At 35.6% G+C, this 15,190-nt stretch overlaps 1 protein-coding gene across 2 annotated transcripts in view; it reads left to right on the top strand.

The window, feature by feature from the left end:
• Positions 1-15,190, top strand: part of KLHL1 (kelch like family member 1) — a 228,455-nt gene that overhangs the window by 150,163 nt on the left and 63,102 nt on the right. For both annotated transcript variants that reach the window (XM_037377835.1, XM_037377836.1), the window contains exon 6: positions 11,048-11,234. In XM_037377835.1, the coding sequence (XP_037233732.1) occupies positions 11,048-11,234 (187 nt within the window). The remainder of the gene's footprint in view (positions 1-11,047; positions 11,235-15,190) is intronic.

The raw sequence follows: 15,190 nt of genomic DNA, 5'->3' as shown, positions 1-15,190 counted from the left end.
TCAGGATTGGAGAAGCTGGTGTCAGGATTTAAGCCCAGCTGGCAACTAAGCCCCACACAGCTGCTCCTGCATTCTGCCCCACAACCCCACCCCACCCGTGGGTTGGGGGAGAGAACTGGGAGGGTAACAGTGAGAAAACCTGTGGGTTGAGATAAAGACAGTTTAATAAATAAAGCAAAAGCCATGCATGCAAGGAAAGAAAACCAAGGAATTCATTCACCACTTTCCATGGGCAGGCGGGTGTTCAGCCATCCCCAGGAAAGCCGGGCTCCAGCACACATAATGGGTACTTAGGAAGGCAAATGCTATCAGTTTGTACCTCCCCCCCCTTTCTTTCTTCTTCCCCCAGCTTTATATGCTGCCCATGACATCATATGGTATGAAATATCCCTTTGGTCAGTTGGGGTCAGCTGTCCCAGATTCTTATGCACCCCCAGCCTCCCTGCGGGTGTTGTGGGTTGAGGAGCAGCAAAGGCCCGGGCTCTGTGTCAGCCCTGCTCAGCAGTAACCAAACCATCCCTCTATTAGCAACACTGTTTCCAGCACAAATCCAAAACAGCCCCATACCAGCTGCTAGGAGGAAAATTAACTCTACTGCAGCCAAAACCAGCACGGCGGTTCAGAAAATGGGCTGTAAATTTTCAACTGAAATGGGAGATGTAGGAAAAAAATATAAAGAACCGGGACATATTTTCTGCAGGAAAAAATACCCACATATTGTAAAAAGGTTTTAATTCTGATACCAGTCCAAAACTCAAAACCTCTTAATTTGAAAGTTCTGGTATTTATGGAAAATGTTTTCTGTCTTGGAGAAGAAAAAAAATCACTGTAAGGTCTCTTTCTTTTTTGTGGTATATGGAGTATTATGTATGTGTTTTCAGGGCTATGTGGCTTTGTGAAAGAGATCACAGAAAAAGGCAAGTAACATGTTTTGTTTTGACATACAAGGGAAACTAGACAGGAAGAGTTTGATAATTTGTGATGTTGTGTCTCTTGTCATTGAAATCCTACTCATGCAACTTTTCGAGCCCCACAAAGCGTGTTTGCATGCATAGTTCCATTCTAGGGTATGTCAGGCCCTCAATTAGATTGAATCTGCTTGCAATGCCTGGTAGATAATCACCATAAATGTGAAAAACATGCATGCCCTCTTAAAGAAATGCCTGTTTGTGAAGGATAATTTGTAATTGGTAAACTCAAAATTACTTGTAACATCATACTTCCCAGCAGTGATTGCTAAGTCTGAGTTTTCTCTGTCCATATTATATTAATTTCCAGAATTTTCAGTATGTTTTTCTTGCTGTACTTTGTGACACTAAGTAGATAAAATGATTTAGCATAAAACTTAATGTGGTGAGGTTTGGTAGTCACCTGGAATGTATTAATCTAGATTAAAAATTACACCTCTGCATCAGAATATCAAATTGATATGAGCAAAGCCTATCATGTGTTCCAGAAAAAAGGCAGTACCTTTGGTATGCTGTTTCATTTCTCAACCTTATGAAAAAAACAAAACCTAAACTTCTGTCACTTCTAGAATAGAAAGTTGAAGTCCTTTATTACCTAGATCATGAAAAGCAAGATTTATAATAATATAAAATCACAAGTGAAACCCTATTATTCCTGATTTAAACCTCCTTAGTGAGATTAACATTTCAATTATATGCCATAAATTTTATTTAAGTTTTTAACAATGGCTGATGTCTATTCAATAACTGTAGACTAAACCAAAGATCTTGTTCATATCACCCGTCATTTTAATCCCAGAGAAGACATGGATATATTTGTTCAGGCAGAATCCTGAATTAATTAATGCGTGACAGAATGTATACATACAGAAGTAGATCCATTGGGTATGCTGTTAATAACATTAGCTCAGCATACTGTTGTTTCCACCTAGAAGGTCTAGTTTAAATGAAAACAATAAAGTTTGACATCAAGCTGTTCTTGGAAAAATAAATAATGAAACTATTTACAAACACTGAAGAAATGTCCTGAAAACTATACTGTCTCCAAGATCAGTTTACCTATGAAAAATGTAAATAAAATGTAAAAAACCCAACTTGCTGATCAGTTGCCAGTTGCAGAACCTATGTTCAGCTCTCTCCAGGAAGTCTGCAGAATTATTTTTAAAAATGGACCATTTCAATATATTTTTAAGGTGAAACAAAAAATGAACACAATTAACTCACTATTATTTTCTTTTATCATGTAGGTTGAAAAGTTTTAAAATAATTTAATGAAATTTAAACATTATTATACACAGACTCTTTATAACAAGAGGGTTTGCATCCAAGAGAAGTAGCTCAGACTATTCATTCTGTAAAAAAGAAGTAACACTTTGGGGAGCACATGTTTTTATTTTGTTCCCTTCATGTTTGCAGTGGAGCATAAATATCCTAACTGATATTTCTTAAAATGTGTAGATATGTAGTTTTAATCAGATTAACAATGAATTAAGTTACAATCAGCAATTATGATAGTATTTACAGGCATTTTTTGCAGTTCTCTTATAGACAGAAATTACAGTGTCAAACAATTTATTCAATTTACCGTTATAGGTAACTAAAATGCTTCCATTCTTATACCTGTACAGTGATGTAGGAATAATTACTTCTTCTTCTACCAGATAAAAAATCATCATTTTTTCCAAAAATGCACAGCGTTTCCTAACAGCTAGAGCAGCATAAGTATGAGAAGACTTTGAAAGTGGACTCATTTTTTTTAAAAGAAAGTTTTAAAACAGTTTTTTATACTTTCCAGGAATTCATACAAGTCCTTGATTTGGTTTTCATTTTAATCTGGCCAAAGAACAATCACGACCTTTCATTTCATAAGCCTTTATGCTTTCCTGGTAGCTGCATTACTGTGATCCTCAATAACCAACTGTAACACATCTGTACATGCAAGAAGACACATAAAGGAATAATAATGGCTAATCAAATATCTCTCTTAAAAACCATTCAATATGCAAACTTTAGGTCATTTCTTCTTCAGATTTTTGTTTCATATGGTAATGTGCTTTCTGACTCAAGGTTGTCAAGTAACTTCAGATATATTTTGGATCAAGAAAGAGACTCATGGGCTTTGGTAAACAAAATGTACCGTAAAAATCCACATTTACTCACAGTTCATTTAAAGGATTTTAAGCTTTCTGTTCTTCTGTTTTGATCATTAATACTATTAAGATAAGGCTAATCCTGTATTCCGCATAACATTGGCATGTAAGTTTCTGAGGGTACAGAACTCTTCAGGGTTTTTTAAAGGAAGAATATATCTAGATACTGGAGTAATTATGAAAGAATTGGAAGTTGCTTTCTGTCTACAATAAAATTAATGTATTTGGGTATGAAATTAAATACTATTTGAGGTATAAAATAATTATGTGTTGATAAGGACTGTTCAAGATTCTAAATCAAAATCCTAAATCAGCGTTCCTCAGTGGCTGGTATAGGGACCGGTGCTGTTTAACATCTTTGTTGGCAACATGGACGCTGGGATTGAGTGCACCCTCAGTGGTATGGTCTACATGCACGACCTTGACAGGCCTTGAGAGGTGGGCCCCTGCAAACCTCATGAAGTTCAACAAGGCCAAGTGCAAGGTCCCGCACATTGGCTGGGGCAATGCCAAGCACAAATGCAGGCTGGGTGATAAGTGGAATGAGAAGCAGTCCTGAGGAGAAAGATTTAGGGGTGTTGGTGGACAAGAAGCTCAACATGGTCTGGCAATGCAGGCCAGAAAGCCAAGTGTATTCTGAGCTGCATCAAAGGAAGCGTGGCCAGCAGGTCGAGGGAGGTGATTCTCCCCCCTCTACTTAGCTCTCATGCGACTCCACCTGGAGTACTATGTTCAGCTCTGGGGCCCCTCAACATAAGAGGGACATGGACCTGTTGGAACAAGTCCAGAGGAGGGACATGGAGATGCTCAGAGAGCTGGAGCACCTCTTCTATGAAGACAGGCTGAGAGGGTCGGGGTTGTTCAGCCTGGGGAAGAGAAGTCTACAGGGAGACCTTATAGCAGCCTTTCAGTACATAAAGGGGGGCCTACAAGGAATCTGGAGAGGGACTTTTTACAGGGTCCTGTAGTGATAGGACAAGGGGGAATGGCTTTAAACTGAAAGAGGGTAGATTCAGATGAGGTATTAGAAAGAAATTCTTTACTGTGAGGGTGGTGAGGCACTGGGAGAAGTTGTCCAGAGAAGCTGTGGATGTCCCATCCCTGGCAGTGTTCAAGGCCAGGCTGGATGGGGCTTTTGAGCAACCTGCTCTAGTGGAAGGTGTCCCTGCCCGTGTCAGGGAGCCTGGAACTAGATGAGCTTTATGGTCCCTTGGAACCCAAACCATTCTATGATTTTGTGATTCTATGAAAGCACAGTAAATAGACATGGGCAGATAAAGACCATATAAAGCATAATTTTGAATGAGCCTGTGCCCCATTTGGAAGCAACTATCACTTGGAAAAAAGAGGATGAAAAATTTTGCATGTTCTTGGTATCTTACTTTGGCCTGCAGGGAACACTTTCTCACTTTGTTCAGTTTCAAAGCCCTGACACATCCTGAAGGAAATATCCAATTGCTTCTTTTTAGTGATAGGAATCCTATGGTGTTTCCTCGTCTTCCCTTTTGGGTGGTTGCTATGTCTGATGCACGTACCAAGGTGGTGGAATTTGAGATTTAGTTCACCCTGACTGAGCAAATATTGTCACATTTCACACATTTCACAAGGTAGGAAACTCTACCTAAATAACCAGGGCATGTTCTGTGCCTCTTCAAAAGGATGGAGGTGCCATGAAAGTTTTGGTGAGGCAGTTATCTGGCTCTTCCATTGTCTTGTAGTGTCTTCCAAGAGTGGGGTGCAGGAGAGGGGAGGATGATTATTTCAGTTCCAGGCATGTGATATCCTGCCATTTTCACAGTAGTCACGGAATATCATCCTAGATGCCACACATTCAATGGGGAAGAACAGGACCCGTCCCATTGCTCAGATGATCATTTATGTATAATATGTGGGATTTAGCTTAATATCATTCAAATCAACTAATCAAATCACTAATACTCTCACCTGGGTCATAGCTGCAAATCATTGGGATAAAAGAGGGGCTGGGGGAGATCTGTCAGGGAGCTGTAAAAGTAGAGATGCTCCTCATGGAAGGAAGGTGGGAGCTGAGGGTGACAGCAAGGCAGGCAGGAATAAGGGCACAGTCCTGTGGTGCACCCAGTGTCAGTCACTGTACCAGTACCAAACTCCTCCTTTTATGGTCTTCTTGACGTTCCTTTTGACAGTACTTGAGTACTTTTCACTCCAGATCTCAAACTGAATGCTCTTCAGAGTTGGAGCACACATGCTGTCTGCAGCATTCTGTTGAAAGTAATTTAGAAATACAGCTTGGAAAGAACTTGGTGGGGAGTTTAGCTGGGAAAAATGAGAAGCGTTGTGGCACAAAGTTCTGAAAAATTATCAGGATATTGCTATTCTAAGAAATTCTAGCATTGCTAGAGGTAGCTGTGTTGAAGTAGCACTGACATGGGTCATCTGAGAAGCAACAGCTCTCTGAATTTCCACATGTTAAAAAATCCAGAAATCTGCAATAAATATTAGATACAATTCTCTTTTAATGATGTCATAGCCATGGATGAGCAAGCAGAACATAATATGGTTTCCAGGGAAACATCCCTATTAACTGAATTTCCTGATCGAGTGCATCCTGATTTAATAAAAATTATATTGATTACTTTCAGTTAATAAGGAAAGATAACTATGGAGTAGAAAGACATTGAAGCAGATTATTAAAATTTAGACGATATAAACCAGCTTTATATGACATTTAGTTTCTAAACAGTAGCTTTAATTTCAACCTTGTTTCTTTTTCCTCACTCACGGGGTTTAGCCATTAGGACATTCAGAAATACAGTGTTTATCACAAGTCAGTCCATATGTTAAAATGAATGGGTAGGAGAGAGGTATGAATATTTTTCTCAAAAGTATTTTCCCATATCCTCGCAGTTGGGATGAGGCCTTGGAATAAGTATGTTTTACACCGTAAGATTATTTTTCTTTTCCTTTTACCATTACTTTTTAGTTAGGGGTTTTTGAACAAAATTTTTTTTATGATTTGGCCATTGAGGTGGGGATCTTTTGTTTGCAGTTGTTTTTTGTTTGGTTTTTTTTTGGTTTTGTTTTTGTTTTTATTTTTTTCTTGAGGGAAATGAACACAGATTTCTGTCTGCTTTTAAAGTTTTATTTATACAAGGTTTTTGGTTTGTGGTTTGTGGTTCATTTCCCATCTCTAGGATGAATTTCTGATTGGCAAGAACAATAGATTCAGCCTTTATTTGTGGTTGAAATTTGTGCATAAAATCTCAGAATTTTGGGACAGGACAGTGTTCACTGATTAATTACTTCTTTATTTGAAACATCTGGCATCTCAGTTGAACAATCTTATAGAGTTAAATACTTGCTTTAGAAGCTTAGGCACAGATTGGAACATCAAAATAAAGAAGTAGCTGTCTGATAGGAAGTCACCAGATATGATTGTTGGACTTTGATCCTTACCAATATGATAAGCTTGCCATAAAAAACCTTGTCATCAATTCCGTTAATTCCGTTAACCATTAGGAAGTATAGGTAACTTAATACATTACCTGATAATTTGATTTCTCAGCTGTCTTGTGCCTGTATTCAGTTAAATTAATAGTTGACAGAATATACTGTTTGGTTCAGTAGTTCTAAATATACATTAAATCATTTTGCAAGAGAAGATACCATCTTGTCTAAAATGTGAACATGATTTGTCTTCAGATGATTTTTAATTTATTGAGTAGTGTGCAGATAATTTCAAAGGGAAAAAAAAAAGTTATATTAAAAATCTCAGTATTACGAATAGTGTTATGAAATATACTTAATACCGCTGCTTATTAGCACACTTTAGTATTCATACTTAATAATACTAATTGCATAATAACCAACGCCAGAAATTGCATGTACACAAAAATTCTCATCATATCTAGGAAACAAATTGCTTTTAATTTATTGATTCTCTTAAGTTTCTGAGCCCTTCCATTGATATCATGGGTGCCAAGATTATAAGAATACACTCTTTGGAAAGTTATTGAAAATAGTAGCTTAAATAACTTCCTGAGAATTGTGTTTTCCTCTACACACTAGGTAAAGTAAATACATTTGAAAATTAATTGGACTCTAACCATAAATTCAGTTTTGGTGGTGCTCAACTTATATTTAGAAATAGAGTAAAAAATCCAGTAATTATTCTACTGTTCTTGTACTGACCCTAGCTTATTAATATTAAATGTAAAAACATACAGAAATGCTATATTTTATGTAATACCATTACAGTCAAGTGTGAAAACACTCACCAGCCATGAGGGGAGAGAATAGAATCTTGATTACAATCATAAGGTTAGACATGAAGGTTCTATATGTTAGATCATAATACAGTTCAACAAGTGTGTCAGAGTAGTATACATTTTAATGCACCTTCTGATAAAATTTGAAAGGGCTGCCATTTGGACTGAAAATAGCAGACTTCAGGAGTTGGCCATTTTCTGAAAGGAAGATGTTAATGTCAAAGTTTAAGGATATTTTCAAATATGATTTCACCTCAACCATGTATGGTGACCCCTTTTAAAAATACTGCCATCAAGGAACACAAATACCTCTGCTGGTTTTTGCATGTGTCTGTTTCTGTTCTGCCTGTGCCTCATATACTGTTTTAATAAGATTCTTGACAACCCAGTGTCTTGAGCCTTCAGCCACAAAGCGTTTATGTTATAGATGTATGCACACATTGTTTTAAGCTGACCATAGTATTAATGCCTGTTTAGTGAGCTTGTTTTTCCAAAATAGGCTTTTTTCTTGTTAAAATTATCTGAAATCTAGACACAGGCAAGTGTTTCTGATGACTAAGCCTTCAATATGAGATAATTATGTATATGGTATTGGCTTCCCTTTACTGAATTTCTGTGGTCAAAGGAATATGACCTTGGAGTATATAGATCAGTAGAAAATAATTAGTTTAAAAGATATATATGTGCTAGAAAGGTGCCAGAATGAGAGTTTGTAACAAATTCAAAAGATTTAATTTCAAATCCTTTTTGTAACATTTCTCTGAGACAATTTATATTAGCCAATCTCAGTATTTTTCTTGGTTTTGCAGTCAGTCAGTTATTATTCTGCTGGTGCTCTTTCAAGGATGTTTTAGTAGTTTCCTAATACAATAACCCTGCACATTTACAAAAATGGATATGATAGGTACTTTTGTTTTATTAGAAAATAATAGCAAATATAGTTTTAGAAAACAAATATATGGGGCGGAGGCTTCTATACCTCATTTTCCATGTAAGATGAAAAAACTGTTTGTCCCACCAGGCATAGAAAGTTGATATGACAATTTTCAAAAACCTAATCTACCTAAATGACGGAAAGCATATGAGCTGTTCATTATTGATTGGGAGGAAACTTCAGACCTCATCTCTTCATTTATTATTACATTAATCCAGATTTGGCACATTGACAGCTATTTATTCAGAGATACTGAAAGATATTTCAAGTCCCCAAAATATATCGATACATAAATTTTCAGCCCCTTTGTGTCTTACCTGTCTTTTCCTTTCATACATTTATTTTTGCTTTCATGATTGTGGGATCATTTGTGGTTGATGCATAATCTATTTGCGAATATTTACATAAAACTAGTAACCTGTACCATGTTCAGTGACGTTTTCTGATAATATTATAATCAAAGAACACAGCTGTCTTTTTGCTTTCACATTTTTATTCTTTTAACTTTCTTGTCTCTTAGGTGATAAAACAACAGTGTTGTGTTTAGTCCATAGGTTTAGTGACAAAAAAAAAAAAAAAGTTATATTTGGTTTAGCCTTCTTAATTGTACATTTTTGATATAGCATATATTTATTATAGTATTTTCTTTTACATCCTAAGAGCATATGAATATTAGGATTACCACAATTAAGATATTTTAAGTTTATTATTTGTGCAGTCATTGTGCAAACTAATAAATCCTGTGTTTTCCTTCATATTACCTGTTCCCTCTGCAAGAATGGAATGGAATGGAATGGAATGGAATGGAATGGAATGGAATAGAATAGAATAGAATAGAACAGAATAGAATAGAATAGAATAGAATAGGATTCAGTTGGAAGGGACCTACAGTGATCAAATAGTCCAACTACCTAAGCACTTCAGGGCTGACTGAAAGTTAAAGCATATTATTAAGGGCATTGTCCAAATGCTTCTTAAACACTGGCAGGCATGGGACATCAACCACTCCTCTAGGAAACCTGTTCCAGTGGTTAGCTAACCTCTCTGTAAAGAAATGCTTCCTAATGTAGTCTGCTCTTAGCTATGAACCTAGGGGCTTTTTGTGTATATCTAGCTTTCCTATGCTAAATTCTCAGACTTTTAGTCGTACTCCTTTTCCCTGAAACTAGCTCAATTACTTTGTGGGGAGGACTTTTTGTACCTTTCTGTATCTCCTTCTACTTTTTCTTTGCTTCTCCCCCCCTTTTTTTTCATTGTTGTTTATTCCCGACCTGTTGTTCTCTTTCACAATATCGATATATGGATATTTTATGGTACCAGATGTCCAGGAAGTTGGGTAGAACCTAGCATGATGTGTTATCTGCAAAAGGCTGACAGATTAACAAAGGACATTCATGCATTCTTCAGCAGCCGTTGAAGTCCAGATGAAATAGATGAGTCCTTGAAAGAAATCCAACTGCCAGAATGCATACATATGCATATACATGTCTGTGAGGGAGGTACCTCCTCATAGACTCTGGGAACTAAATTCTCTGCTTCCTGGCCTTCAGCTGCTTCTCTGAAAATAATTGGGTCTCTCAGATAGTTGTTCTCTGAGATCTAGAAATCTACCAGATTGTAAAGATATGCTGCCATTTGCAATTTAAACCTGCTCTAATATTATAGTCAGCAGAATATAGGGATCAGCATCTAGAGGTAATACTCAATTGCCTAAACATAAACATTGAGAGTTGATTGAATTCTGATGCCTTAGGGTATCTGAGATATCAACATGGGTCTGGCAGATATGGCACAAAATCTGCCTAAGTGTTGCACTCTTCTGGCCTGACATCAGTGAGATGATAGAATCACGGAGTCATTCAGGTGGGAGTAGACCTCAAGAAGTCTCTGGTCTAACCTCCTGCTCAAAGCTGGGTCAGCTATGAGGTTAGATCAGATTGCTTAGTCCAGTGGGATCTTGAAAACTTACAGGGTGATTTACAGCATCTCAAAAGCCAGTAAATATATATACACAGGCAAGTGAATCAAACACTTAAAATTTACAACCTAGAGGCTTCTTCCTTGGAAACAGAATGGAATATTCTTTCAGCTGTATGCACTGAGCCTCTCTTTTGGTGACTACTGATTATAGCTTTTATGCCAATTGTAATGGTAGCTAAATTATCTGGATTTTTAATCCTTATTGTTGCCAATAATGCAGCAATACAATAGATTCAAAACCTGTACAAGAAAGTTCTTTTGTTTGTTTGTTGTGTTTTGTTTGTCCATTTGTTTGTTTGTTAGGGTTTTTTGGTTTGGTCCGGTTTCGGAAATAAGGGATGTTCCTGTAAAGTATTATAGAAACTATTGTAGAATATTGTTATGTTATATGACTGTTCATTCAAGAGGCTTTCAAAGAGATGTCTTCTGTATCTTTTCAGTGTTATGTTGGAAACCATTAAGAATAAGTCAGGCTGTAGCCTACAAGAGAATACTTAATTTTTTTCAAGGTCTTCAGTAAGAAAGTAGTTAAGACTGTAGTCTTAAGGGATGGTGAAACAGTGTCTAAAAGTTGCCCAGAGTCTTTAAAAAATCAACTAAATACTTATTTTCCTGTCCATCCTCCAAGAAAACTATCCCTGCAAACTCCTGTATTCTGCAAGGAAGTGATATATTTAACAGCATCCATTTTATGATCTTCTGTCATTGTATGGTATTGCTTTTCTAGGAATTTCCAGCATTTTTGATTCATGATCATGTCATTTACAGATATTGGCTGACCTAGAAAACCATGCACTTTTTAAGGATGACCTAGAATGCCAGAAGCTTATTCTGGAAGCCATGAAATACCATCTTTTACCAGAAAGAAGAACTCTCATGCAAAGTCCAAGAACTAAACCTAGAAAATCTACAGTTGGGACACTTTATGCTGTTGGAGGAATGGATAACAACAAAGGTATTAGAGGATATTTGTTACTTTATAAAAGTCATATCACATTTTTTTAATTAAAAAATAGTGAAATAACTTTATATTCCAAGATTGGGGTCAGGGTGTCTAAGTCAAGAAATGCTGCCAAGACTTTTGGTCCAATGAAAATCTACTGATATTTACAGAAAAGTATAATACTGTTAAAGAAAATAAACAGTTTTGAGTGCGTCCTTTGTTCAAATTTATTACAATTTCCAGAAATAATTTTAACAAAAAAATCCAGAGTAACGCTAATTTACCTGAGCTTCAGCTTTCTAGAATTTTTTTTTTATTTATAATTAAGTCAAATGTTTATGCACCTTTTCTAATCAATGAATAATGGCAGTTTGATATGCAGAGTATTCCATGCTTAAGTAGTTATCTGAAATATTATGGATGATTCAGGGACTTCCAATGCAGAAATGTGTCAATATTCTATGAAATAAATCTAGACAACTAGCTTAAACTAGATTACCACTTTGTCAACAGCTAAAGGAAGGTGAAATTATCCCTGTCCTACTGTGAAGAAAAGTAGGAAGCACTGGAAATTTTATGGAAGTATATTGTTGTTATTTGTTGGGAATAAGAATTATGATGATGTGGTTTTATTTCTGGTAAGGAGTCTAATCCAATGATTTCTTGTATGGAATGAAATAAAATGTTTGAACTAAAAGGTAGCTGTGTTATAAACCTATACACTCAGAAAGGCTTTTATTATTTTTTCTTGAAATTCCCTAAAAATTCCACAGTATCTTACATTTTCATGTCCATATTTAGATCGAAGAATGTCTTCAGAAACATTAATTCTAATGTAAAATAAACTGTACTTAAAAAAAAGTAAAATATAAAATTAGAACTTCAGTATTTCACAACTCTGTTTTTGGATGTACCTATTGTACTTGTTTCACCAAATAGCTGTGGCAATATCATCTGCAAAAAGACATTGCATGTTTTTCTCATAAAATTACACCAATGATAAAGATGTATGATATTGGTACTTGTCTGGAAAAGAAATATTGCGAGAATAGGAAAATGTTGAGGAAAGAAACCAATGCATATATCTTAGTATTATAGTTGTGGATTATTTTTGTCCTTTTAACATTTGTAAATGTTTGTGTAGCTAAATGTTAGGCATGTTATTGCACAGAACATTGCTTTTGGATCATAAAAAACCTGAAATACAAATTTCCTCTTACTTAGGGCAAATGACAACAAACACTTTAAGTATTCAGGTAGTGGAAATGACCATAAACCTGATTTGGGTGCAGCTGTATTTGTTCTAGCTTACTATACAAATCTATTCCTTGTTTGTATAGCAAATCAAAATACAGAAATATTTAGGAAAAAGGCACAGAGTATAGCACTGTTGCAGCATCAACATGCAGCCTATTTTGGAGGTTCAGGTTACGCAGAATTGGTTTATTTCTGTAGCAGCAGGAGAGAACACAGGGCAACAGAGGTTAAGCCGTCTCTCAATGCAGACTCTGACTGAAAACAAAAGTACCAGGGCTTACATACATTTATAGCAGATAAAAACTGCTTTGAGAGGGTACCTGGTATGTCAGAGCAGCATCTGTGTAGTAGGAGCCTGTGTTACAGCTGGTGTAATATGTATTCCCAATAAGCCAGAACCTGCAGCTGTGCAGCCTTGACTTGAATTTGCTCAATCATCCCTCTTGTGATGCTGCTGTGTCCTTGACCAGCTTTTATGCCCAGCGAGTCTTGCTTCCACATGTCAGTTCAGGAGGCCTGAGTGCTGGTTGCATGTTTTGAAAAGTCACTGGGTTCATAAAGCATGCTACAATATTTGGGCTGTAAGGTGATGCTGATACTGTGTTATCTCTCCTCAATTTTTTTTTTTTTTTGACAACTTTCTCCACTGAAATGCTGACATGGATGATTGCAATTCACAATGATGTATTTTTAATGCCTCCTGGTGTTTGCTACCAAATATAAAACAGTTACATATAAGAATTAGATGAGCTAAGTAAATTAGCGGTTTATTAGTTAGCATATAAAATAGTCAGTAAGTGCTAGTATTATGAAAATATTTGAAGGTTATGTGGCCCATCACATAAAAAGTAGCCTCGCATGCTATATCAAGTTTGGTTTGAAACCTGTTCTATAGCTATCTTCCTTTTCATAAAAAAGAGTTGATAATTAAATTCCAGCAGCCAGTGACTGGAATTATGACTGACATGAAAAGTTAACAGAGCATAGTACTAACTGCATAGAATAAAAAAGAACAAAGTTAGATCATTTTTTAATTTTCATTTTAATTTCCTAAATGTACAAAGTCTCATTTAAATCTCTGTGTCCACATGCCTTTGTTATTTATTGATTTAATTTGAAAGGCACTTATAAAAAACAGCTTTTATGTTTACAGTATATGTTTACATTATGTTTTTATGTTTACATTAATAATATGCATTGTATTAATAGATTAGAGGTATATGCTTCTCTACAATGTTCCATTCAGCTTACCCATTCATATTGTCACACTGACTTTTGTAACTTGGATTAGCAGGATTTAATCATCTAGTAGTATACAAAAGCTAAGCGCACATATAAAGGAGAATGTTAGACGGAAATAAATAACGGAATGCAAGAAGTGGACATACACCAATATGTGATACCAGTAAAACACTTAAACTCCCATGTAGCATATTTTGCCTTTTCTTTAATGGTTTTTATCATTTGTAATCTTTTTTTCTTTACAAATACTGTTTATCATATGTGTTTTATTACTTATGTATCATTATGTCACATGAATGTCATCTATCATCTACATGAAGTTATTCTTTTGCTCTGGTGAACTTTGAAGTTGTCCTGTTTTTCTGGGCTTTTTTTTCTTTTTTAGTTTCTACCAAGACATTTCTCACAGCATACTTCACTTAAACCTTATTTAATTTTATGTATTTCATTCTCATATAGGCATACTTTTTAAATAGTTGAAGAAATATTGGACAAGCTATTGTAAATACTGTAAATAAAGGCAAAAATAGGGAAAGATCCTCTTTTTCCTCAGGTAATACTTCTTGCTTTTAAAGATATGTATCTGAGAAGTTTGTAACTGGAAAGTCTACCTACCTCCTTTATCTTCAGTTTATTGGGAATTTTTTAAAAAAAGAAAAAAGTAAGATCGATTAAGACTGTTTCATGGCATTTTGCAAGTTGTGGAAATCACTACAAATGACTTTGTCTTCACATACATAAAACATTTGACAGAATTTATTATCTATTTGTTTGCTGTACATAACTGTCATGAGAAAACATCTTCATTTTACTTGAATTTCCATTCAAAATGTACAATAACTAAGTTAAATTGTCAGAGTGTGAGTGCCTGTAGTCCTTGTATTAGTGTAATACACAAACAGCAAAACCTACTAAACAAGGTATAGCTTTCTTTTTTTATAAAAGAAAAAAAAATGTCCAATATGTGTATTACAGAACATTTCTCCCTGTTGTGCTTTTTGAAAAGTTTTTTTATAATTATGCGTACTTTCTAAGTATACGTAGATGTGTGTATATATATATACTCATATATATAAGTAATATGAATTATTGCGGTGTTCTCTTACAAGTTTAAGGCTGCAGCATGGTAAAATACCCCACCATATCTGTTGTATTTAAGCCATTTCTTAATCCAGTATGCAAATTAATTCATAGCTAGGCTTCCTGCATGTAATAATACATCGTCTTTATAATATATTTTTGTTAAGATTTCTTTTTTTTTTTAGTAAGAACTTGGTATGTTTTCTTATTTCTTTTCAGGTATTAGAATACAAGTAAATAGTGTCATGCTTACAAACTGTTAGGGAAAGTTCAAACAGCCACTGGCTCCAGCTGCCCTGGCTCAGGACCCTCCTGCCCAGTTGCTGGAGCTCTAGCACCAGCACGATGTTCCCAGGGACCCGGGGTCTCTGCTTGGGCTGAGGGATGCT

This window comes from Falco rusticolus, chromosome 2, assembly GCF_015220075.1.
Source record: "Falco rusticolus isolate bFalRus1 chromosome 2, bFalRus1.pri, whole genome shotgun sequence".
Lineage (NCBI taxonomy): Eukaryota > Metazoa > Chordata > Aves > Falconiformes > Falconidae > Falco > Falco rusticolus.
Note: the sequence above shows the minus strand (reverse complement) of the source record. Positions and strands in the feature narration are given on the sequence as shown.